The 27,614-nt window shown below is 39.4% G+C and overlaps 1 protein-coding gene across 1 annotated transcript in view; it reads right to left on the reverse strand.

The window, feature by feature from the left end:
- The window catches only part of LOC124162706, a 435,651-nt gene that overhangs the window by 50,463 nt on the left and 357,574 nt on the right, over window positions 1–27,614 (reverse strand). Inside the window, exon 3 of the mRNA XM_046539314.1 lies at window positions 6,592–6,999. Within this exon, the coding sequence (XP_046395270.1) occupies window positions 6,592–6,820 (229 nt within the window). The 5' untranslated portion in view covers window positions 6,821–6,999. The remainder of the gene's footprint in view (window positions 1–6,591; window positions 7,000–27,614) is intronic.

Raw genomic sequence — 27,614 nt, forward strand, 5'->3', positions numbered from 1 at the left:
GCGGATGTTCAAAACACTATTTATGGAATCTTGCGCATTGCGTAATATTCGAATACCCGGCCTATCATATATTTTAGCTAAAGAACGAGCTTTATTATTGCAAACAAAAACGAGATTATTATAAATTTAAGACCTTTATAAAAATTGCTAAAAAAATGGATCGCTTCTTATCTAAGCCAACAATGGTTAGCGGTGGTCCTATGAATACTCGATAGTATGCTTGGGGTCATGAAATCTCCGGCTTCTTGTGCGTTAGTAAATACGGAAAGGATAAGGAAAGTTTTTTTTGGGTCATGGGATATTATTAAATAATAGTCTGTTTATAAGGAATACTTGATTATTATTAATTAATTAAAATTATTCCCTAATTAATTCCTATTGAAGAAAATGGGATGCCATTAAGACTAACTTAGGGCATACGAGTAAAAGGGAGTCTTATTTGGCCGGCACTTTCCAACATATTAATATTTAACTTAATAGTTCGAAAGTTTCAAGCCCTGGAAAATATAATTTTTATCAGATTTAATTACAAAACAATGTATCATCGCGACTGATAGGCGCAAACGAGCGAGTACTCATTAAGTAATGATTCAAATGCCGAAACGTGAATTTCTGTACGACTACAGAAGTCGAATGTTTTCTAAAATAGATAAATTCTCTTTTACTAGTTGCAACAAATAAAAAATCCAGAACTTGCCTGTGTATCTAAAAACGTATTGACTCATAAACAGAATTTATATAGAACAACCTACGGCATGAAAATTTATTTAGAATAGGAGAGCAGGAACTCTTTTGAAGCCGATGAAAACACTGTAGAAAATCAATTAGGAATCTAAACACTTGAAAGTACAAGATGATGATTATATTTATAATTAGGAGAAAATCATTAGAGACAGTCGAAGTGAGAAGATTACCCAAGAACACCAAGACTGGTCTACTAAAGGAAACACTTGAGGACGAAAATATCTCCGCTTTGGGAACCGTGAAAATATTCAGCAATCTCGAGAATGAATTTTTTTTGCCCGAGGAGACGTCAACGAGACCATCGGAGAGAAGAAAATTATCACCTAAGAAAATATGGCGTCGTGAAAGGAATGGCCGGCGTAAATGGGCTGCCGGAGTGACAAATGAAGCTCTCTGAGGATTGGACGAAAAGAAATAAGTCCACAAAAGTCCGTGACATGAAAACTAATTAGCCGCATTATCAGGGTCATTGGAGAGGCGAGGAGGAGAAGGCCAAGGGTGACGGATAAAAACATGATAAGACGCCAGAGTAGCGAGAGCCATTTCCCGCTTCAGAACGACTGGGGCCAGAGCGCACGAAAAATTAGTATAGGTTCAAGACTAAAACCGATATGAGGTTGAAGTTACAGAGAAAAAAAAATCCAAATATCCAAGATTGAAGTGATACAGAAAACTGGTAGGTGCACGATACAAATTATAAAGCGTTCGGCCAGTGGCATATCGAAGGGGGTTGTTGGGGGGGTCCGCACCCCCCCGAAATATAAAAGCACCCTTACTTTGCGTCACAAAAGAAAATCAAATATTGCAAATGATAAATTTACAAAATATTTCTTTGAAAAATTAAGTGTTTTTCGATTATGGAAAGTGTTAAAATTTGTTTAAAACCCTCTACTTAGTACCCTGGTTGTGGACCCCCCCCCGAACAAAATCCCTGGCTACGCCACTGCGTTAATCTTCAAATTTCAAATAGACGGTGAGTGCAAACTAAGTCCGTATTAAGGCATTTTTTTTACCTAAGCCAAGCATAAATCCAGTTTAATAATTACGCTATATAAATAAATAATTTAATTTTTATTATATTTCCATCTCAGAATAAAGGTATTCTAGAATAATAGAAAAAACGGGTATATCCAAATTATATTCGATTCTTTTACTGCGGTGCACTAAGAAACTTTCAGGCATTATTGGATGGATTTTGAACTGAAGTCGAGGTAAAGAAGAGAATTGTTTGTTTGGAGTGAATCTAATTTCCAGTCCATTGATCTGTTCTCATTGCGTAGAGAAGGAATGAATGCTTAGCTAAAGCCATACAATTTTGACATGCGAAAGAATGGATTACATGCGATGAAATATATAATCACTGAATGTGGGCTGATTCCAAAGGGCATAGCCGGATAAGAAGGTGAAAAGTCCCCCCTCCCGGATTTTTCCCGTACTTGGGGTATGCGATTTGGGATCAAATAGGACAAACATCCCCATATTTCCAGCCCGCTATGTGCCCACCAGGGCCGGCTAGATCGAAAATACGATTTTCACTCTTTTTTTAATATCTCGGTCAAGAAAGCATATTTTTTAATGCGGTTTGCGGCATTTGAAACCTTATTTGATGGCACATATTTTCATTTTTTGACAAGAACTTCGGGCGGGGAAAGAAGATATGGCGTCGATTTGAAAATTTCTAATGCAAGTTTTCATAAAAATTTCTTGAGAGGGCCAAAAAGAAAAAACGTTTTCTGGAAGTGTTTTTTAATACCTTTCGGCTGGCGTATTGAAAACGTAACTTTTAGGTGGTGGAACATCGCGAAAAATGCGATTGAAAATATGCGATTTTGGCCATTTGGCTCTATGCTCTGGCCCTCCATAACACCCATTTTTAGTTATTATAGTATTGTACCGATTAAAGTGCTCACCACAGGGACAGAATTGTATTGATAATGGTGCCGAAAATGGCTTAAGGGCCTCCGAAAACTGCCGGAATGTAAGAATTTAGATTAAGAAAATGAGCTCGATTTGAGTTTTCCCCGCGTTGTATCTACGCGCAAGTGTAGTTTCATTTGTGGATATACCGCTACAAATTACCTCCATCCTGTTCCCGTATAAGCTAGATTGAAGGGGGTGGAGGATGATCATTTCTTTCAAAAATGTGGTCTGTAAAGGCTATCTACATGATAAGCGGTTTTTACCAATGAAATTCCCACTTTCCGTATCTACTGCATAAGTATTTCCTTGCATCTTTCTAAAATTCGTCTATTTGTGGACAAAGTCGAATATTTATCTAACCGCAGTTTGACGGCGAAACTTAGTGACTTCCTTTTTCTAGAGAACTGATTGTCCGCGAACTTTTACTGTTTTGTCATGGGACCAAGTAACAGAGTTGTGTGTTAACGTCGGCGAGATATTCGAATATTAGGTCAGTCACTCAAGGGCTGATAGTTTTTCTTTTTAAGCTCCAAACCGGAAACATGAACAGTACTAGCTCCTCTTTGTAAACCATTCCCTATTTTTACCCTTGATGGGTTGTGATTGTTATGCCCGGACCCTTTGTGGCCAATCAAAATGATGCCGATTCTCTAAAATCACTCTTGCAATCGGTATGTCCAGTAATAATTTTATGAAAAAAGGTGACATTTTGATTCTGGATAGAGGATTTCGGGATGTTGTGTCATATTTAGAAGATAAGTTAGAGTTAAGCGTGCCGATGCCGACGCTGAAAGGCATGCGAGCTCAGATAACGACTAAAGAATTGAATAAATTGTTATTTCGTGGCTAAATTAAGACGGGTAGGTATTGTTAGTATTAAGGAAAAATATCATTAAAATATAACGAACTATAATTTTTATTTAGAATATAATTACAGCGAATGGCATCGTATGGGGCAGCATATTGAGATATTTCTGTGACTGTGGTAATGGAATGGAAGAATAGGGTGTTGCGCTCATATAGCAGCAACAATTTATTATTTATCCTACGGGCAGTACCAAGATAAAATCGCAAGACCTTGATTTTATTAAGTAATATTAAATAAGATTTTAACTAGCATTTGTTTTGACGGACAACGTAGTAACATGCATCAATGAATATTCAGAGGATGACGAATAACCTTTCAAGAGCGATTTTTATTGACATCCTGGAGTCAATATAAAATTGTATGGTGAAAATTCATCTTTTCGGCTAGTTACTGTTCACAAGATTTTTTTTATTTGTATGCCAACTGGGAAAAAGTTGAAACCCATAAGTTTTTTCATATCAGCAAACAGCTATCATAAAGTTATAATGATATCCACATAGTTTAGCATAGGTGAGGTAATTTCAATGAATTTACATCTGATAAGGACATTGAGGAAGTTCAATAAATTCTCATTGAAAGGAATGACGGAGGGGGTTGGAAGCAGGGAAATTCTTTTTAGCTTACTCGGGCGTTTTCAAGGGCCCTGAAGACAATTTCAGCGTCGGCATCGGCACGCTTAACTCTAACTTATCTTCTAAATATGACACAACATCCCGAAATCCTCTATCCAGAATCAAAATGTCACCTTTTTTCATAAAATTATTACTGGACATACCGATTGCAAGAGTGATTTTAGAGAATCGGCATCATTTTGATTGGCCACAAAGGGTCCGGGCATAACAATCACAACCCATCAAGGGTAAAAATAGGGAATGGTTTACAAAGAGGAGCTAGTACTGTTCATGTTTCCGGTTTGGAGCTTAAAAAGAAAAACTATCAGCCCTTGAGTGACTGACCTAATATTCGAATATCTCGCCGACGTTAACACACAACTCTGTTACTTGGTCCCATGACAAAACAGTAAAAGTTCGCGGACAATCAGTTCTCTAGAAAAAGGAAGTCACCAAGTTTCGCCGTCAAACTGCGGTTAGATAAATATTCGACTTTGTCCACAAATAGACGAATTTTAGAAAGATGCAAGGAAATACTTATGCAGTAGATACGGAAAGTGGGAATTTCATTGGTAAAAACCGCTTATCATGTAGATAGCCTTTACAGACCACATTTTTGAAAGAAATGATCATCCTCCACCCCCTTCAATCTAGCTTATACGGGAACAGGATGGAGGTAATTTGTAGCGGTATATCCACAAATGAAACTACACTTGCGCGTAGATACAACGCGGGGAAAACTCAAATCGAGCTCATTTTCTTAATCTAAATTCTTACATTCCGGCAGTTTTCGGAGGCCCTTAAGCCATTTTCGGCACCATTATCAATACAATTCTGTCCCTGTGGTGAGCACTTTAATCGGTACAATACTATAATAACTAAAAATGGGTGTTATGGAGGGCCAGAGCATAGAGCCAAATGGCCAAAATCGCATATTTTCAATCGCATTTTTCGCGATGTTCCACCACCTAAAAGTTACGTTTTCAATACGCCAGCCGAAAGGTATTAAAAAACACTTCCAGAAAACGTTTTTTCTTTTTGGCCCTCTCAAGAAATTTTTATGAAAACTTGCATTAGAAATTTTCAAATCGACGCCATATCTTCTTTCCCCGCCCGAAGTTCTTGTCAAAAAATGAAAATATGTGCCATCAAATAAGGTTTCAAATGCCGCAAACCGCATTAAAAAATATGCTTTCTTGACCGAGATATTAAAAAAAGAGTGAAAATCGTATTTTCGATCTAGCCGGCCCTGGTGGGCACATAGCGGGCTGGAAATATGGGGATGTTTGTCCTATTTGATCCCAAATCGCATACCCCAAGTACGGGAAAAATCCGGGAGGGGGGACTTTTCACCTTCTTATCCGGCTATGCCCTTTGAAACCAGAATTAAGAATTTTAAAAACTAATGCACGGAATATAGGTCTATTACTCTAATTTGAACTTCTAAACATTGAGAGCCGTAAAGATTTCAGGTCTCAAGCCCCGTTGATGCCATAATGCAATAGCAAAACGTTCGCAAGAAAATTGGTTAGGTAGTTTAAAAACATAAACTTCTTATATACATTCGTCCCCAAAACATACAACCTTCAATAAATTCAAAACACATTTTAATTTAAAAAGATAAAAAATATTCATTCATTAATAGTTTATAAATTATGTACATATTCTGATTTTATTGTATTAGGGAATTTTTAATTCCGCTAAAAAGAAATGAAATTTAATAATAATTACTTTAGATTACATACATATTAAAATTTGTATTATAATTCTATCTCAGAATATTCTCAGGTATTCTGGCATAGTCAAATGACGGGCAGGATCCTAATAATATTCCATTTTGGTTTGATTTCAAAATTATATCTACTTCTATTGCTAAGGGCGCGTATTTTTTATACTTTTTCGCTGCAATTGTGATGGATATTCTGATTGGAGGGAACTGATATGTCGTAAGGCAAGTAATTATATCTTTTTTATTCTGAAGTGCTACTACGTCAGGTCGGCTACATGCCATTGTTTTACCTTTGTAAATAGTCTGGACCCAATACAGCCTACGAGTCGGCTGGAGGTTGCTAGCACGACCTCCAGCATGGATTACAGCTAATGAGCGTTCACTGTTTCTTTTCCTTCCCTTTAAACAACTTATTGAGCGATTTTTTTTCGCTATTTTCACCGCTCATGGTCACAATAATTGTATACAAGTGACACAGCATAGTCTTCGTACTTCGAAAGTGTATACACTACTGATGATACTCAATTTAATTTAGACATCCCATATACTGAGGAATCGATGGAAGAAATATCTATACAACCTGATGGGATAACTAAGCAACTACAGTCGATTAAGAATAGTAAATATCCGGGTTTCTAATATTTTTTCCAGTGGTTTACATTTGTGCTGAGGTCTGGTATATCATTATTATTATTATTATAATCGCAAATCATCCTCACCGTGTCTGCCTTGCTTCCTGCTCTCTGCTCCTCCGCCTCCACCGCCGCCTCCGAGGCCTTCGGCGGCCTCATCGCCGCCCTCCTCCGGGTCGTCCACGGGCGAGGACTCTCGCACGCACGACATGAGCGACGAGGCGATGTGGTGCGTGTGCTCTCGGTGGTGCGGCTGCACCTGCTGCGTGGGCTGGTGGTGGTGCGGGGGGGCCGGGTGCAGCCTGCTCACGGCCATGGTCGTCCCGCGCGCGGGCCGCCACAGGGGGGGCGTGGGGACCCGGAAGGGGCAAGGGAGGAAGAGGAAGGGGCTCCTCCGGCTGCCCGCGGCGGGGGACGGCGCCCGAGGGGGGGGAGAGGGAATCTTGGGGCGGGGGGCGGACCTCGGGGGGTCGCGATCAACCGTCCAATCTGCACCTGCAAAAAAAAAAACACATTGGGTTATAGCCAATCAATCGTTTAAAGGTAGGTTTACATTGATTATATGTGCATCTAACGATTTGATCGTTGGATTATTCTTCCTCATACGATAATCCTCCAAAATTGTTAGAATAGCAATGGCTGTTGCCAGGTTTCGCTGATGGTAGGACCCGCCCGCCTCTGTGACGGTGCGGGATTCCTCGTCCCTTCCCTTCCTTCCCTATCCACTCCCAGGAGGCGTCGTCGGGCTCCTATCGCGGCGGCGCCTCCTTCCTTTTTGCCCTCCAGTCCTCCCCTTCTGGGGTGCAGAGGTGATAAGCAAACGCTTCCAGACCCTGCCCCCAGAAGAGTAGCCGGCGAGCCCGCCCTAGGGTTTCGTATCCACTGGTCACATGTGCATTAGGTTACCCCAAAGCAGTTTTTTTAAATTACTTAAGTTCAAAACTTTGTCAGGTTCACTATTATATTAATATGGGCACGGCCCGGGTTTCGCAACGTAGTTACAGCTACAGGTGACTGACCTTACATGCATCTTATATTTATGTATACTAAAAGATCAGTCACCTGAAGATGTAACTATGCTGCGAAACCCGGGTCATGCCCATATTTATACAATAGTAAACATGAAAAAGTTTTACTCCTTTATTTTCAACATAGAGAGGTTTCACATAGTCAAGCCTGAAGTTCTCAGTTATAATAAAGTTCATTTCAAATATCTTTTCGACTGAGAGGCAGGGCCAAGTTTTTTGGGAGGAGAGTGCAGAGGGCACGTGACTTCCTGAAAACCGACCAAAATGCGATAGGTAGAGCCTAACCTCCGGGAAATCCAGTACCTTTCAGACCTTCGTGGCGGCGCTTTGTGAGTAACTTAAAATGTGTTGTCAAATGAGAAGAGAGTTTTTTAGACAAGTATTTTTTTTCAATTTGGTGGCAAGTCTTTTGAGAAAACATGGCAACGCCCACGTCCCTCTCTTCCAATCCCATTTCCCAAATGTCGCAGGCCCCACCACCTGCCGCGACGTCTCTCGGAACATTCCGAGCTTACACGAATGGGCCAGTCGCAAAGATATTTGGAAAAGATCATAGTCCGAAACAATACTCGCAGTAGTTTAATTTTAAAACAATCCTCAGAAAAACAGCTTTAACGAACAATAATTAACCCAGCCGAGTAACAAAATTCCCGGGCTGTGCGAAAATTGCATACTCTGCGGGAGCGAACCTATGGTTTTCCTGATTTCCACATTAGATACATCAGTTATCATTAGATTTCTTGACCAATAGGAGCCTTGATGATTCAGTGGATTAAAAACTTGATTGTAGCTTTAAACACGCCTCGAATTCAATATTCCCATTGTTGACAAAAATTTTCAAAACGATGAGTCACAATTTATCTTTTGTTTCATGGCATTACAGGCTAATCACGCATTACTGGCTGACCTAACTTATAATAGTGAGACTTCTTCTCAGTATCTTTTGACAAATGGCTTACTTAGTGCTCGCAGTGAGGAAGACTGATCGAGAAATAGTGATTGAAATTAGCTTAGGAAGGAGAACTTTATTTATAAGGGACCATAAATCTCTAATTAAAATAGGGCAGCATACCTTGAAAATATTCTTTAAATTAAAAACTGGCCCCCAATCGTCCTCACAAGTACAATGGAAACATAAACATAAGGTGATAGGCAAATGTACCGCTAGAATGTTAGCGTATCAACCTGTTTTTATGCTTTATGACTAAAAAAATTGAATAAAACATAGCTTATGGGAAAGAAGAAAGGGTATAAGAACATCGACCTGAAAAGAGATAAACCGATAAGAACGGGCCAGCCAGAATGAATACTAATATCGGCGCAGCTACCCTTAAATCACAACCCATAACTATCCGAATAAATTCAACTGATTCAGGCGTGATGTAGTGGAAGTTAGACATTAGAAATAAAAGATAGTTGCACTTTTTCAAAATTATTTTAATGCGTCTGAAGCGTTTCGGCTCACAGAGCAATCATCTGGTAAAAGACACTACTATCCACCTGCATCCGCGCCCAGATGGACGGGCTCTTTAAAACGACATCCTTTAAAAACAAAATCATTGGATTCTGCAAAATTTTTAATCGATCAACGCTGCAGACGGGCAACAAAACGGACGATGACGAGGAGGCACGCCGTGAATGAATGAAATTTAATTTTGCGCCCATGCAACCACTAACAGGGCCGGAACCAGGAGTTTGGTCAGGGGGGGGAGGGCAAAGATCAGATGGGCGCCCTCCCTTCCCTGATCCTCGCTCCCTCCCTCCCCACCACTAAAATATAATGCAACAGTAAGATGTTTCTTTGAGACGCTGTATTTGAAATTACCAAACGTATATTTGTTATTAACAAGGGAAATCCCTCAAGGGTCACCACCAGATCTCGTTCAAATATTGCTGTGTGATAGAAAAGGGATACGCATAAGGTATAGCTTTTGTTTCAGCCGCCAACGCTTTAATACTTTTCGAGATATTATTATTATAGTATTCTACCGATTAAGGTAGGTTTCTATGGAGTGCATTAAGCATTGAGTGCATGGAAGCATTAAGGGAAAATCCCCTTTCTTCAAGTACTTCTCTCTTTAATTCAAGAATTCCGAACAAGCCACACAATTCAGAGAAAGCCCCTTCACCTTTCATCCTATCTAAAAATCCAATTTTCTTCCTTCCTCTCTCTCGTTTGCCTATCATTCTTCCCTCTAACACTGTTTTCAACATACCATCCCCGCTAAGTACTCACTCCATCCATACCTTCTGTCTCCTCCGTATCTCATCTAAAAGCTGCCTCTCATCACATACCATGTCAAGCACTTCTTCGTTTCTCTTCCTCTCCGTCCACTACACCTCCTCCATTCTTCTCTACAACCACACCTCGAATGCCTCCAATCTTCTCTCGTGCTCCTTCCTTCGCGTCCGCACCGCAAAGAGCTACACTCCAGATCAAACTCTTCACTAGCCTTCTCTTCAAACTCTAACATAATGATCCTCTCATAAGTTCCATCCTGTTCATGAACGCCTCTTTTGCCAAGGCAATCCTCTTCCTGTTGTCTTTACGACTGTATCGGATACAGTGTATCCGTTTCCCTCCAATGTGCTTCCTAAATAGTTGAATTGCTTTATCTGCTCAAGTATTTCCCCACCTACTTTAATCTTGAGTATCACATTCCTCGTTCAAGCGACGGAAAGTTAAACGCCTTTTATGTAACCAACATCACAACAATACACCGCGTTCTCTTCGTCCTAGAAAGTATAAGTGGTATTGTTTTTCTGCGGGTAGCATAAATTTAGGTGCTTTCCTGGTACTTTGCGTCGAAAATATCCCGAAAAATATTCCAGCGTTGGTGGCTGAAAGAAAAGCTACACCTCCCTTTTCTATCACATAAAAAAATTTGAACTAGATGTGATGGTGACACTTGAGTGAATTTCCTCGAGCTTTGTCGATAATGTTGTTTAATAGGCACGCGTCCCCTTTGCCCCGCCCTACAGTCGGCGTCAAAATGATGAGCCGCTGTCCTTTGAGAATTTTTATTCGGGCTTGAGTGCATGATGAAATAATGAAGAATACGTTATCTTAAATAAAATTTTATTCTAAATTCTGATTTGCTTCTTGTTTTATGAAAAATTCGAAAATTTAGATACACCAGAGCGATAAAAGACTCCGTAAACCGTACAATCATTTTTTTGTCAACTTCATGAATTTTGTGACTAAACTAGGGAATAGTACTATGTCTACAGCATTCATCTTCCACAGTAATTTCAAAACATTAATTGAGTGGTTTGGAAGCCAATGGGTACAAGTGATTTCTTTTTTCTATTCACAGTTAGATACAGAAATTAGGTATAGAAAAGAAACGAGAAGAATAAGACATTTGATATAGTGAATTTGATTTTCCACTCGGTGTCAGCACAGAACTGAGTCTCACTCGTATCCCTTGGCAACCAATTTTTGTATATTTCTTCTAACAATTAACTTTACCTAACTCTGTTGAGAAAAAAATCACTTGTACCCTTGGCTTCTAACCCCCTCGCATTAAGATACGAGATAAAACGGCTTTGGCGTATTTTTAGAATGCATATTTTGTTATTAATGAACGCGTATGTTTAAACAGTAGCTCCGTCCCTGCTCCCCTACCCTACCATGGAGCCCGACTCGCGCATTTTCGGCCACGGGGCGTCCCTTCACATCCGCCGACGGCCCAACCGTCGCCGCCGCCGCCACCGGCGCTGATGACGCACGCCGCCAGATTCCCACATTACTCTCCTCCGCGCGCCTATTTTTTTTCTTCTTCTTTCTCCGACGGTACCATCGCATCCGCCTGATAACGAACGCCCCACGGTGTTCCAGTCGCGAACAAATGAACGCGAGAGCACAGCGCCAACCGAGGTTGAAGCCGTCTCTAACGAGTATCCGAAGAATCAACGAAAGCAGAGCGCCCAATTGCTCCCGTAGCCGATGATGGAGCTATGCATCTACATGCTTCCCTGCAAGTCGCCTCAATAGGGGGTGTTCGGACACCAGCCGCCAGCAAAAATACAACAAAGATAAAGAGAACAGGAGATGTGCGTACAGAGCGGAGGGCAAGGAGGGGCAACTGCCCCCCCCCCCCAGATGCGAAAATAAAAAATTTAGTTCTAAAAAAAATTGGAAAAAATCAATAAATGTAATGCTGATGGAAATGATTCCAAAAATTGTTAAAAACAATTCGTAATGATTTATCAAGCATAAAAATAATTAATATTTTATAAGGAAGCATTTTTATTGTCACATTGTTGATAATTAAGTACTTAAATTTTCTAAAATCCATTGTGTAATAATAAACTACTATTTAAGTCGTTTCTGAAGGCGAACTCAAAACAAATGAAATCCGGTTTTTATTGGAAATATCACCCATTTTGTTCTTTAAATGTTCAGATTTTTATAGATGTTATCAATAATTAGAATAAATTAGTGGAAAAAATTTCCTACCCCTCGCACACAGTACACGTATAATGCATTTTGTAATTTGGAACCAATTGGGCCCCGTAATTTCGGGCGCCCACGTCTGGAGGGCAACATTCATTTAGGCCTTTTTTGCAGTCAGTCTCCTTCTAAGTATTTGGAGACAGAACATCGAAGCATCGAGTTTTACCTCAAGAAGGAATAAAAAATAGCCTGAGAAACACCGAGAATAAACTAGAAGAGATATTAGTATAAGACATGGAACTAAAATAAAAATCATTATTTTTTTAAGCAAATAATTTTTTTTTAAACTAATAAATAGCTGTCATTATTTCCTTAAAATTTTGGTATCATTAAGCTTTTCTGCGCAAAAAAGTTACAGCTTGAACGACCACAGCTAGTTTTGCCCCCCACCCCTAGTTTTGATTCTGGGTACGCCCATGAACAGGAGATGTGCTTACGGAGTCCCACCTAGTATTTATTCAAGTACTTCATGGTCGGGGTAAAAACGAATTACAACACATAAATAATTCTGAAGTAGATATCGCGGTTATCAGAGGATTTCTTCACCAATGCCAGTTTTGATAATTTACTGGGTTAAAAACTATTCACAGTAGCTTTAACCACGATTCGAACTCAATATTCCCATTGTTGAGAAAAATTTCCGTACGAATGAATCACAATTTTTCACGTATAAATATTACGCTCCAATTGAAGGGAATAAATCAGATACCTAGAGACGTACTCCTGTTGAAGCTGTCTCAAACATCTTAGCTGGAGAAATATTCATCGACTGATTTGATTCGCATAAATATGCATAACCATAGAATGAAAATCGATGGCGATGTATTTCACCTTAATTTATCGTTTCTCTCTCATCAGAAACGTCGTGAGGATATACGAAACAACTATGAGACTTCAATTTGTGGTCATCTCAGATGAAAACCAACAACGTTGTAAAGAGTACGAAAACAAGGGTAAGACAAAATTTATAATAGAAATTCTCAATAACGCCTCGGTCACAAGATGATTAGCCATGAATTATAAAATAGCACGCATCCATTCCACTTTAAGTTTAGAAGCAAACCATATCCTCTTTACGGTTTCATATTAAACAAAGCATCACTTAAAACTTTTCTCTCTTTCTGTCTCTGCAAGGGTTTCGCACGTTGACAACCTCTGTGACCTTGCCGACCTCGCTGCCGTGATCGACACCCACACTTTGCGGACGGGTCCCGTTCGATGAGTTTCCGGGACTCATTTAATTGTATTTCATGTTTTCAGGGAAGAGATAGTTGTTGGAGTTTTCAACTTCCATTCCTACAGTGTTTTTTACGTGGTACATCGCGTGGACTACCTTTTGTCTGGCTCCTATCCTTCGACCTATCTGGCAAGGGTGACCCTAACGGGAGTGATTTAGAATTAATCCCGCAAGTGTAGCTCTAAGGGCCAATGGGAACGCGGAAGCCTTTCAACCGCGGAAAAAATTACTATGACAAAATATGAACAAAAACATAGTGATCGAAGCTGTGTTCTGGAAAGCCTAAGTTCCGCGGCTCTATTCTTGGCCCGAGGGAATATTTTCCCATGGCAATTAAGAGAATTTTATATGCGATAACAATTATATTAACACAAAATTTAATTTACGCTTTGAATCATTGAACCTTTCCCGTTTGACATCATTTCGCTCAACACAACAGCCTTTAACTAAGCAAAAATATGCACCTGCTTGAAAATTAAGTTATTATAGACTTATAATATAAACATCTAGAACAAAAACAACAATTCATAATAGTCTTTTGATGGCCTATAAGCCCGACAAGGGGTAGTAAAGAATTAATACCGCCAGTGTAGCTGTAAGGGTCGTACGAAAAAGCCTTTCCACCGCGGTAAAGTAAAGGGTTGAAACAATGGTCGGAGAATATTACTAAGTGTGGGACGCATGGAAAGAAATATCTTTTCCGCCAATATTCTCGGGGAATTATATTGAAGACCAAGGAATACGTGAGACTGTGACCTAGTCCCATAAGGGAAGAACATCAGCAATAATGCTTGGACGAAGGGTTGTTTCGCTTGCGCATATTGATGGCTCAACTACACTGGCCATTTGCATGAATCGATAAACAGGGTGATTGACGTGAGATCAACGACGTGGAACGAAAGTAGCTGCACAGCTCGAGGGGCATCAGGGTACGAAAACACTAACGCCATTTCGAGGAGGAATGGACGAGAGGAAATATGCTTACGGCAAATCTCCTTCTTCCTGGCGAGCAGTGACCCGAAAGAGACTGGCGGAGCCCATAAAGCAATCCAAGACTACACGGAAGCGGTGATCTTACGCGGTTGGTCGAAGGAAATCACACATCTTCCCTACCACGAAGGAAAACTCAATAGGAGGCTGGCTAGTGACTCTATGAACCACCGCAGTTTCAATCGGTAAGATTTCGTGTAGCGAGAAAAAGGCAACCGATACAAGTTTATCAATAGAAATCTCTTCGTTAAAACTTTCGTGGGTACTCGTCATGTTGAATAAAAACTCATTCTCAGAATCCCTTGGGAAAGCGACAAGCATCGGTCGGGAAACGTTGGGGCCACCCAAGAATTGACGCGGCGACATAGCCCAAAAGTTTTTATTCAACAATAGAAATCTCGTTAATTAAATAGGAAAGAGGTGTTCTTAGGATCTTTTTGTGAGACTGTAAAAAAAAGACTAGTGATATGATACACAGCGTTTCACGGGTTGGATAGGCCGAGGAAATCGCACACCTTCCAACCTCGAAGAAAAATTCAATAGAAGACTGGCAAGTGAATCTATATACCACCCCAGTTTCAATCCGTAAGATTCCTGGTAGCAAGAAAAATGTAAGCGATACAAGCCCTGGTGTATACAGAATGTTAGTCCACATATTGGAAGTTGATAAACAGAAACCTCGTTGATGAATAAAAAAGAGGTGCTGAAAAGTTCGTTGGGTCAGAGTGTTAAGAAAGGTTAGTGAAAAGTTTGATATGATGCACAGCGCTTTACGAGTTGGAAACGTTCACGCTGAAAAGGATGATGAGGAAAGACTAGAGGTATTCGAGAAGTAGGTATTAAGGAGAATGGAGAAGGTGAAGTGGGCGTAACAGGAAATGCTAGACATTGCGGGTGATGAAATTTCTGGAAGAGATAAGGAGCAGGCAGGGCTTTTGATGGAGGGGGTACTGAATAGGGAGGTTTTACTGATTTCCACATAAGTGGGAAAGATGCTGAGTGAGCCGGTATAGGGGAGAAAAAAATAGATTTTGTGGGTAGCGTGAAATTAAATACGTACCAGAGATAACTAAAGGGGAAATTTAAATGTGGGAGGGGGGTAGGCCGGATTGATAAGTGAAATACTCCCTCTAAAACTACCAGAATTGATGGAGTACTTAAAAAAATAATACTGTGCCACTGGTGACCTTATTATGATTTGCACAGATCGGCAATTCTGGTAGAAAACCTACCTTCTTCAGTTCTATTTTGTGATCTTTTGAGCATATGCAACAAAAGTTGAGCACAATATTGGCACTGTTACGCATATGCACTTCTAAATCTACGAAAAAAATTAAAAAATCACGAAAAGAGCATTACATTAAATAATAATATAAAGAGCAAAATATTAGTATGATGGTTGCCAATCGACTACTTACACGGTAAACAGCTTACATCATTAGATGTAGCTGAATCTATACCAGTGCCTACGACTACTTCCGCGCTTAAAACGCATGATTTTATGCTCCTGCACTCCTAGTACATCATGCAAGACGGCAAGGGACAAAGTGACCCCTTCGGAGATCGATGGAAAAGGGGAAAGTTAGGCCTTCTAGTGCAAACCTCAGATAAACGAAGGAGGCGAGCCAAGCATTGCTGCGCAGAAGCCAAGGCTAACCACGAAATCACGTGATTCAGGAGTAATGCCGACATATTTATGAGAACTACGGCAGGTTATTCCGAAATGGAAGCCCGAAAATCATTTCCAAATACTCTTTACCTCTTCTTCTGAGACTGTCCTAAATTAACTTAAACTGCTCAGTTGCTCAGATTAGAAGAAAAACCCAGAAACACCGGGTTAAAATCGACGATTATCCCTATATAGTTCCCCAATAGCTAAGACTGACACTTCCTAAAAATCATGGACACAAAATAACTCGGCTATCAAACCTAATTAACCGACCAACGGGAAAGTATTTATAAATACACATAGCGACCAAAATATCAAAGTTGATTAAGGAAAGTAATTTATAAAACTGGAACACATGCAAGAAACTAGTCAGCCTTGATGATAAATATACCGGAAGCGCGTTCCGCAAGCATAGTAATTGCCACAAGCTATGGGAAACGCTTCATGTAACATGGTAGCTATACCCCCGTGTGCACTGAATGGCAATCCCCGACCTTACTCAATATCTTTCGGGAGAAACGCTTGAGATAGAATGTGCTTTCATTTACCCAGTAGTTACAACAATTTCACTAAATTCAAGGGAGGTACAAATTTGGCAGGGAATGACTAAAACCCTATCAGCAGCGCGTAGATTTCTCAAGGCTTCATTTTTCAAGGTTTAGTAGACTAGGGAGGAGATTTCCACTTTTGTTTCGATTCCGAATCTTTTAAATCGATTCCCGATTCCAATTCCATCAATTCTTATTCGTACTAACACGTGGGATATCGATTTTTCAGTAGCATTGCTGTCATGGCCTAAAGGGTGTAATTATTAAAAATGGCTAATTATTGTCATAAATATATATCCCCAGATTTAATAAAAAGTTCTTTATCTTTTTCAGACATAAATTGCTAACTTAATAGCGTACAATTCACAATGGCTTGGGTGTGTGCCGGCCTTTATACCCCAAGCTTAAAGTCTATTTTATAAATATTCATCTTCCTGGAGTCGATGGAATCGGAATCGACTTTAGGCGATTGATTCTCTATTCCGATTCCGTGCCCGAGAATTGAGAATCAAATTTGGAATCGACTCATCCCTATTATAGACGAATAAATATGGCGAACTCGTTTCTCAATAAGGTTAGCACATTAAATCATCAGAGAAATGTGTTAATTTAAAGGAGACGTTTTCTCCACCGTAATCTCTTCATCAACATCAATCGAAGTGAAATTCGAAATTATGGTATGGTCTGATGCCTCACAAGTTACCATTTACAAGAATAGCAGCAGAGAATATTACCCTGTGTCCTGATTTGTGGTTGCTGAAAATTTAAATGAATTATGAGGGCGCGGTTCCGCTACACATACAAAATTAGATTGATTTATTCGCCTATATTTTGAAAGTGGAAATACATTTTAGAACAACACGCGGACACAAATTTCTCTTCGATCGAGCAACACGCGCTTACGATTCGGCAATGATGCCAAGAAATTATTATTGATTAGAAATGATGTACTCGTTAGGGTTGGCCACAATGGAAGCAGCGATATATACCAAATCCATAATAATGGATCGACCGAGTTATTTATGAGGAAGTGCTGAGAAATGTCGGATAATAGACAAATATTTTAAAAACTACAAGAAGACGGAACAATTTGACGGACTGCCATATAGTGAGGAGTGATGACCTGATGAAGAGAATCGTAGAAAGACAAGTGGAAGGGAAGAATGGCAAAGGACGGCCCCGAATGAGTAACATAGGACAGGTTACAAAAGATGTAAAAGAGAAGAAATACGTCGCTATGAAAAGGATAGCGAATAGGAGTGAGGAATGGAGAGCTGCGTCAAACCAATCTTAGGATTGTTGAATTATGATGATGAGTGAAACAAATCACTTGCTACGTTCCACTCTGAATCGGATACTGAATTCAATTCCATTCAATTCATTTATTATCGTGGGCCAATCTGGCCCATGAGATATTTAACAACAACACACCAATTCAAGAAAATAAATTGACAGAGGTACAATAAACACAACAACAACGCTTAAAAAGTGCAAACACAAAAAATTGAAAAAAGCAAAAAACAAAATATAAACCTATTAAAATATATATATATAGACTTGTATTCCGAATTCAGACACCATGGAATCCAGCCGCACAAAATTTCCACACATATGAAATGCATTGGAAATAATACCACCACTTATCCAAATGTAAGCAACACCATTTGTTCAAGTCTAATAGCATAACGTATAGTATTCATTGAGGAATCTACAAAGTAAGTTTTAAGACTTTAATCCAGAAAGCTAAAAACAATGTAAAAATCTTAAATCCACAACATCCTTTGCTCACGCAAGCCATCTCCTCAAATACTACCCATTGAAAACCCATTCCAATTCAGAATGGCCTCAGGTGCGCGGACCACTTCACCTGCTCAAGTTCTTTTTCCCCCCCTCCGATCCCAGTCTTTGGCCTGGATTTTCAGATTCGGGTGAAAACCTCAGTGCCTTTTGTCTCGTTCTCACCTCGGGTTAATATTGCAGAGGCACGGGCGGGAATTAAACTCACGCGGGAAGAGTCCAAATGGAAAGTGACGGAGGGGTGCGAATCGTAGATCAAAGCGAGCGAAGTGCATAACACGGTCGGAGTTAGATATCGATCGTGGTGAAAGGGAGTTAGGGGTGGGAGAGTTAGCGTGAGGTGAGGGAGGTAACATCTGGAGTGGAGAGCAATACGTACGTAGAGTGCTGAGTTGAGACAACATGGGTGTACCGAAGGTACACAGCCATTGTTACTCTATTACTCCAATGATGTCTTGGATACTCAAGTGACTACTCGACTACCCACAAGAATGCGTGAGTGCCCGAAAGAATTCTGTACTCATATTAAGTAAAGAACTTGCATTATTACTACTGGAATAGGCAACCCACTCGATATATCTTACATTATAACGTTTATATAAAAATTCGCTTTGTTGTTTGTCATCTTGTCCGAGTCAAATCTTACAACTCAATTTTAACCCACTCTCCGATTAGTTATCAAGTTGAAATTTTCAGGATAATTCATAATAAGATGACAATGCAATATTCTAACACTTTTATTGTACCTTTGACTTTATCACGATTATCATTCACGATTTAAAATTAAGCATGGAAATTAGTTCAAAAAACGGCCACCAAAATCCAATGGCAGCACCTCGTTCATTTAGAAAGGAACAAGAATAATAGAGAATCATGACGGCAAATTTGTTTACATCTAAGCTCATTGAAAATTGTATTACGAAAATATTTTAAAGCAAGATAAGAAGGAGCTGAAACAAAAAGAGGAGATAGATAAGGTTTACTATGCAATTTTTGAAAAGTCAAATCGTTAATGGCTTGCGCACATATTATGAACAATTTCTGCTGAAAAAGTTAATATTCAGAATCCCTTCAGGTGATAATGAATTCAGTTGAGCAGTTCCGCTATTTTTGACTATTCAAGTACTTATGCGGGTACAAGAGCAACAATGAGTGATTACAACTGGTACGTTCCTTGGTGGGAGGGAACCACAACTCAGCAGAGTAGACCCAATCGTCATCAACATATGCACCCGAGTGCACGATCGAAGTCTAAGTGCGTGCAGCCTCATAAACCGCCACTAGCGCCTGTAACACGTCTGTAACGAAATGGTGAGGAGATGGAGTTGACGAGGGCAATACACAATAGCAGAGGTCGGTAGGTTTCCGGTATGTACTTCTAGTTCCGGAAAATGCTATTCTAAGTACCAGCTGATGTTTTCGCGACTTTGACTAGAAATATTCAGGCGCTCATTCTCGGGAATGTGCAAAAGAAATTGTTTAACCACTAAATACAGAGATGTGCAAAGCCATGTACGCAAGAAGAAACAGTGACAGTAAATTTCGAAGTTAAAGAACGTAAGGTATACCGACGTAATAAAATTCAGCCCCGTTTTTTTGCTGACATTGTGACGAACGCTAAGTAATACAGAATCATAGGCGGATCCAGGGGGGGGGGGGGGCACGGGGCATTACATATTCCTAATTTCGGCCCAGTACAGCATAAGTCCATTCTAAACTGTGCCTTCTTTCCCAGTTACAGAAATAAAGCACGCGTTGTACCAAAACAGGATGTCAATCGTCGGAGTGTAAGCAACAAAAACTTGGATATAATAATAGATCCCTTGCAATTAGTCAGAATAGTTCTTAAAATGGCAAAAGGTAGAAACCAAAAAAGGTAGGCATTAAAAAAATAAGCATTTTCTTGTTTTACATGTTTACGATCATAGGCGGATCTAGGGCGGCACAGGGGCACGTCCTCCCCCCCGACCCTAAAAAATATGCGAGATTTTTAATATGGTGCCATTATCATTGCGTTCGTTTTGTATTACGAGATACGAGATATCCTTGTGCTCCCCCCCAGAACAAAATCCTGGATACGGCCTTGCTTGTGCCCCCCCAGAAAGAAATCCTGGATCCACCCCTGTACAGAATGACATAAACACTAACATAAATGCTTACATTTAACAATAAGAAGGTATTTGAAGATGGACGCAATCTCGTTGCCTTGATAAAACGTTTTTATTTCTAGGGGGCTAAAAAACTTTTAGTAGCGATTTACAGCGGATATTATGCCAATAACACGTCATCTTTCATAGCCATCCCCACCATCCGTCCCTCTTTGGAAAGGCAACGCAAAATATATTCGGCTGAAAATAAATTTTAAGCCAAAACACGAGGGAAATTTTAAACACGCTCTTTTCGAAGCACATATCTATTCACTGATGTATGTCGATGTATGAGACAAAATTACGTCAAATGGCTCCTGATTGTATTTCCCATCCAGTTTATTCCTATGTCTTTGATTTTGATCAGTATTACTTTAAGATAGGTATACAATTTTTCGTATTTAATACCTACTGCAGGCAGAGTACCACCACGAAGTCTACAGATATGAAATTTAGAAACATTAGAAGTATCCAAGGTGGAGGAAATATCTTGAGTTGACGGAGGAGAGTTGAAGCAGTAGATTAGCGTTAGTGAATAATATGATGACCGGTAGACCATAATCCGATAGAATGGGCTAGAAGAAAGAAAAAAGAAGAAAGTTCGGCAAAAAGCGCTAAAAATAGGTTGCTGGCTTTAATACATAATTATTAAAAGTGGTGGATTATCTATGTCAGCAATAATAGTATTCAACTGAAACTAAGTTAGTAATCCGGAGAAGTAAAAAGATAAAATAAACTGTAACGCAGCTGCAGACTAAATGGCACATATGTAACGAAGTTAGGGTAACTTGTCCTCAATTTGCAGCAATGATGACCACCACTGGGAGCCTCAACTTCCTAGCACACGAGAGGAATTCTATGAGGGTATGTTCGAATTAATATCCTCTACGCCTCTAGGTTTACCGATTTGCTGAGCTACACATTGTCGGCTTCAGACAACAATCCCACGACAGTAGTTGATCGATGCATGCATATTCATCTCCATTAGAGGAAGAGTGGTGCACTTGCATTTAATCAGCATTCCACTGCGTTTCGCCTGAATAGAACGTCGTAGAACTCCACTAACGGTGGTCTTTTCGTTAGAAAATGTATTACTATTTTAAGTTAATACCATTTTCATCACAATAAGTGATAAGAACGGGTGCAAATGGAACCAAATACACGGCTAAAAGGCTACACGCCTTGGTTCTCCGATTCATTTTTTTACTTCCCATTGGGCGTTAAAACTACGTCTCCATTAAAACAAAAATACGAGTTATATTGCTTCCGCTACCGCTTTCACGCCTCTATTCATCACAGAAGTAAGAATTTTTATCACATACTTAGTGCATTGACCAACCACACACTAAAAACTCCTCATTATCGCATCCAACAATACACTTTAAAGGTAAAACATCCATGAGCTCATCACCACGGCTTAAAAATTAAGGCGTATACCTTTTTTTTCAACATTCTCCTGTATTTCATATACACAAATTTTACACCTTAGAAAGTAATGACTTTAAATTCTCAGACATAAAGCACTACCTAATGCTGACGAGAGCCTTGCTTTGTGCAACAGGAGACATCACAATGATGGCGTAGTTTTAAAACAAATAATACGTCTTGAAAAAAATCGGTTGAGCCGCAGTGTAGCCCCCGTGTGAGGGGAGGATATATTTTCATCCACCTCACTAGGTCAAAGTACACGTTTCATATCATTGTGTCCTTTCTTTACGTTTGATCTAACCAAACATTTAGCTTTTTCCCGTCACTATGAAAGATTCAATCCGAAATGAACGAACGAGGGAGATATTACAAAACAAATGTTATCCAGGGTTCCCACTCAAACTAAAATATAAAATTCACGGTTTTTTCCAGGTTTTCACGGTCTAAATGTCTTCGAATTCACTGTTTGTAAATAAACCATTTTTGGCAGAAATATTGATCAGGTAACAATCATCGGCCTCACGTTAACTACAATTTAACAAACACGACAGACACCGCAAATGCAAACGCAGCAATGAAAGTGCTCTCTCTCCTGACGTCACATATCGTTTGCAAAATTCAGCTCCGGCTAAAGGGTGTGAGTGGGAAAATGAGGGACCAGGGTGCCAGGGAAGTTAAGTAGTGTCTGAATTTCCCCGAGTGTTAATGAACACATTGGTTACCAGTCTTCCGGCTTTGGTACAGGCTCAAGGTCAATGTGTCATCATGGCACACGGACCAATAATTGCACTTCAAAAGACATGTCCAGATAAATCTGTGGCCATGTCTGCGCGTGACCGACCTTGAAATATGATCGAAATATCCATTTTTCTTTTAATCTGTCAATAATAATAATAATAAATTTATTAACCTTCAATTTTACAAGGCAAGTCAATAGTAATGATCAAGTACATAAAAGGTAATAGTCAAGTACATAAAGTCAGTAAAGGATATATACAAGTCAGTACACTATGGTGTACACCAAGGCACAATGTACATTACAATCAAAATACATTATTACATTATAAAATTGACATCCTACAAATATTTGGATTCGAAATCCTGTGGATTACAATTATACCTATAATGTGAAGGCATTTTTGTCATTTATAAATTCATTTAGTGAATAAAACGCCTTTTTACAAAGAATTTGTTTAATCACAGAAGAGAATTTCTTATTTCTTATTTCTTGTTTTCATTGTGTCTGGTACCTTATTGAAATACTGAATTCCTGTGTAAAGTACACCTTTTTCATAAAATGCTTTTTTGTGGAATATACTATTAAAATTATTAGGATGTCTGGTTCTACGATCATAAATTGACAGATTTTTAAGGCTTCAGGACGAAATTCACGGCTTTTTCCAGGTTTTTTCACGGTAGACGAAATTCACGGCTTATTCACGGTTTTAAGGTTTTCACGGTTGAGTGGGAACCCTGGTTATCATAATAAATCAAAGGATAATTCATGAGGCAATCCTTAAATTTACTCAAAACCTCCTCCGTAAAGAACTAACCAAGATACTCCACATCGTTCTTTGGCAGCACTAAATACACACAGAGCTCTGTTTTATCAGTAAAGATAACTCAAACCTAATTCTACTGATATGGGACTGACCACCTTAAAGAAGTAAAGTTGCCCCTTGCACAGATGGGAATCCTTAAAAAATATATATAATCAAGGATAAAATGGAAATGGAATGATTGGAATTACAAAACCTAGAACAGCTCGGAAAATATCTCAGGAACGAAGCCTCTGCCTTTAATGGTACCAGCTACTTTGGAAGCCAAAGCAATGCGAAGCGAATCATGATACCCTTTCTATGATATACGGCTTCCTTCCATCGAAGAGAAAGATGACGATACAAATAAATGCACTGGTTCGCCGAGGGTGGGGCTAATTTTACGATGCCCAAAACTGAATACCAATTCAACCGTCAATCCAATGCTTAGAAATAGCAGAGCTTACGAATGCATTTATATGGATTCTAATGCAACGGGCCAAAAAAAACTGGAGTAAGCCGGAGATATAGATTGCTGCTATTACTTAGGATCTCATCTAGCAAATTATTTATTGAAAACAGGCATATTGAACGAAACAAAATGATCACATAAAAATAACACAAATCCGCGATACTACTGTTTATTCAAGGAGTAGAGATACCCGAGTGATACTAATATTTAATTCATCATACACGAAATAATGCGTGAGCATGCAGATGTCCATGACATTAAGGTTAGGAAATCGGCGCAGTTTACTTTCCACGACTTTGATGCGGCGAAGAGAGTTTTGTCGTCTTAAACATCATTTCCCGGAACTTGATGTAGAAATAAACACACTTATAAATTTTAGGATGCACATAACAGTCTTCTCTTTAAGAAGTATTGTCGGAGGTTCAGACAATTTAAACGAGAGAAACAGTAAAATATGTCATAAGATCTGACGCTTTCCCAGCGCATAATAGTAGTGAAAGGTTTTTTGGGTGCTCCACCGGGCAATCTCCTCCATGGCTGCCGACGAGTGACCGATGATGGAGTACGACTTGTACCCCGAAACGTCGGCAGCCATGGATGAGATTATGCGGTGGAACACCCGAGAAGCCGTTACTACTGTATGGAAAATATGCCCAATATCAATATTAATCTTCACAGCAATTACCAAAATATGATATGATATCGCTGAGAATACGAGGGGAATAATGCGCGTCACGCACACAGCATATTTAATCTATGTTAAGTAAGCTTTGTGAAACATTTGGCAATCATCACTTTGGTACAGCTTAAAATTTACTTCAGCGATAACAGAAACATCTCCCAGCCCCAACCCTACATCCCAGAACAGAATCATTCTCATCCTTTGATTTGTGGTACGTCGTTTTTCTCTGCGAATCATCGAATTCTCTACATCGTCAGCTAATTCTACTGGTCATCTGCTAAATCAACAATTACTAGGAATCTTCACAATGCCTAAATAAATTTCCATTGCCCTAAAATTGCCATTCCTCATCATCTAATCGAAAAATCAAACATTTTGTTCCCTCCAAATACTTTGTCACGTTTCTCAGCCGAAAAAAAAAATTGAAAAATGCCGAGCGCATCCGGTATGGAACCCCATATTTCCAGGAAAGACGGGCGTGCACGCCTCACGAATTTCTCAGCCGAGTGCGAAATGGACACGCATGATCGCTCCATTTGCGAGCACTCCTAACTTCTCCTAGGCAATAAAATCAAAGCCTCCAAAATGAACACTGTAAAGCGAGGAGAAACCAGCAAAGGTCAGAGATAGTGGGGATTGTTTTAAAAATTTCATTTATTGATCTAAGATGACGCATCATTCTCACTTGTTTTATTTTGTGAAATATTGAAACTTCCCCCAAAATCTTAAAAAATTCAAAACATGTAGCCCAAGGTTTACCGGAATGTTTTTAATACGTTAAATTCAACTCATTTCCTTTTTCTTCAGTCCCTTAAGTTATTGAAAATTCAGATTTGTTTGATGAGAAAGTTAAAATGAGTTTTAGAAGAAAATTTAAGGCATGAAAAACGAAAAACCCCGTGGGCATATCAGAGTATAATATTAATACTTGCTTTTCTATAGATGGGCATTTCCATGAAAATGTCAACTTTTTCTCACAAATTAAAATTTAGACTGGAAAAATTTTATCTTTATAAATCAACAGCTAATTGATTGAATTTCAAGAAATCAATGTTTGAAATATTATTCACTGCCTTGCTAAAAGTTTTCAAACTATACTTCAATTCACAGAGCTTTGAAGATGTTTAAAATCATTACACTTAGGAGGTTGACCTCGCAGTAATTCCGTCACATGTTACTTCTGGGCTTGTTTAGAAGGTATTTCGATAATTAATTTTGTTTATGTACATGAAAATCACCTTCATAAATATTTTTTGATCATGCACAATTAAAAGTTTGACAAATGTTTTGAATTTTACAAATCAATCGAAATATCCTATTGCATAATTTTCTCTAAAGGTAATTCCGTCACTAATGGAATTGCCCAGATATCATCCTTGTCCCTTAACGAAAGCGAATGTAATCTCGCATACGTACTACGTTCGAATGACCCCCACTTTCAGCCGTTCATCACAAGGACGCTTCCGTGTTCTCGAAAAAATCCTGGGCAACATTTAAAGCAAAAGTCTCGCACCCGCGGCCTCCGGGCCGCATGCGGCCCTCCGGCTACTTCCTTGCGGCCCCTAGAGGCTAAAGAAAATATTGTACCGCGAACCAAATATCGACGCACACGTCAAAAATAAACTACGTCAAAATACGCATTGATTGATTGAACTTTTTCACCTATTAAATTATTGCACTTCGAAATTATATGTTTTTAAATTTTATTGATGTGGTGGTAAATTGACGTGAAGCATTTTGGCCCTCCGGACGATGCGAAATCGATTTTTGGCCCTTGCATTAAAAAAGGTTGAAGACCTATGATTTAAGGAATCAACCCACAAGGGCACTTTAGTGCAGAAGGCCAAGGGCTTCCTAAGCAAAAAGGTCAGAGTTCGCCAGTCATCCTGGTAGGAGGACTAATGTATGAGAGCCGCCGTTTGAAGACTGCGTAGGAAGAGACTTTGCGGGGATAACTTCTACAACATTACCACCGCGTATCAAGTCCACCATCACCTTCAATATAATGATTAAGAATAGGGGCTAATTACAGATCCTTTATACCTCGCACTGGTCAAAATTTCTTGACACGAAAAAATAGCTCGTTATGTTGCGAGTTTCGGGTTTATAAGAGAAGGCGATTGATTGCACGTCAAACGGATTGCATCCATCTATCATGGAAGTAATTTAGAAAAAAATCTGAGATTGAGCGGTAAGAATATAATCCGTTTGCGACCAGCCTTTGAGAAGTAATCGACAAGGAAAAAAAACAGTACATGTAAACATTAATTTAGTGACACAAAATTCTCACCTCTTGCGCAATTTTTTTGTAGGCATGAAGGTCGGTGTTATGAGCAATTTGCGTCGGTTACACACCAACAACAGAGCTGCCCCGGAACGTGCGACGATGAAGTTTCCACACTAATCCATTACATTGAAACATTTTGCGAACAATAAATGAAGATGTACTCTCATTTTTTTATTTTCTTAACCGCGAAAACAGCACGTATTGGCCTTCACATGGGTGGGATAGAACATGTCGACGATAAACGATAACTGACATCCTTATCCTGGATAGGGGTAATCTACCCAGGCGGGACTCGAACCCGCGACCTTCAGCTTGGCAGGCGAGGACTCTAACACAAGGACACCGGGGCCGACAATGAATTATAAATTGCTTGCGTCAACTCATATGTGTAAACAATGTCACTGCAACACATTCAAGCTAGGTTCTGCAACAGTGCAGCAACAAAAAAATGATTTAAACGTAAATATCGTGAAAGCATGTGTGATGAGACAAGATTAAACACCGCAGGGGACATTTAGTGACAATAAGTTAACAAAAGAACTGGAACCACTACTTAACTGGCAGATAAGATACAGGCATATTGAGTGACGGGGAGACAATTGCATCAAAAATGTAAAAAATATAAATAAATACCAAGGAAAACCACAACTTAATAGATAAGATCCAGCATTACATTCATATTAGAATTTTCATTAGATTCATATAAGACCTTTCCCAAAACTAAAGCAGATTCTATGCGGTGTTTTCAAATAGTCCATAAGATCTTGCTATTTATAAATAGCTTCCCACACAAAAATCTCAATTATTTGAAAGGAAGTTAAAACGACA

This window comes from Ischnura elegans, chromosome 7 (genome assembly GCF_921293095.1).
Source record: "Ischnura elegans chromosome 7, ioIscEleg1.1, whole genome shotgun sequence".
Lineage (NCBI taxonomy): Eukaryota > Metazoa > Arthropoda > Insecta > Odonata > Coenagrionidae > Ischnura > Ischnura elegans.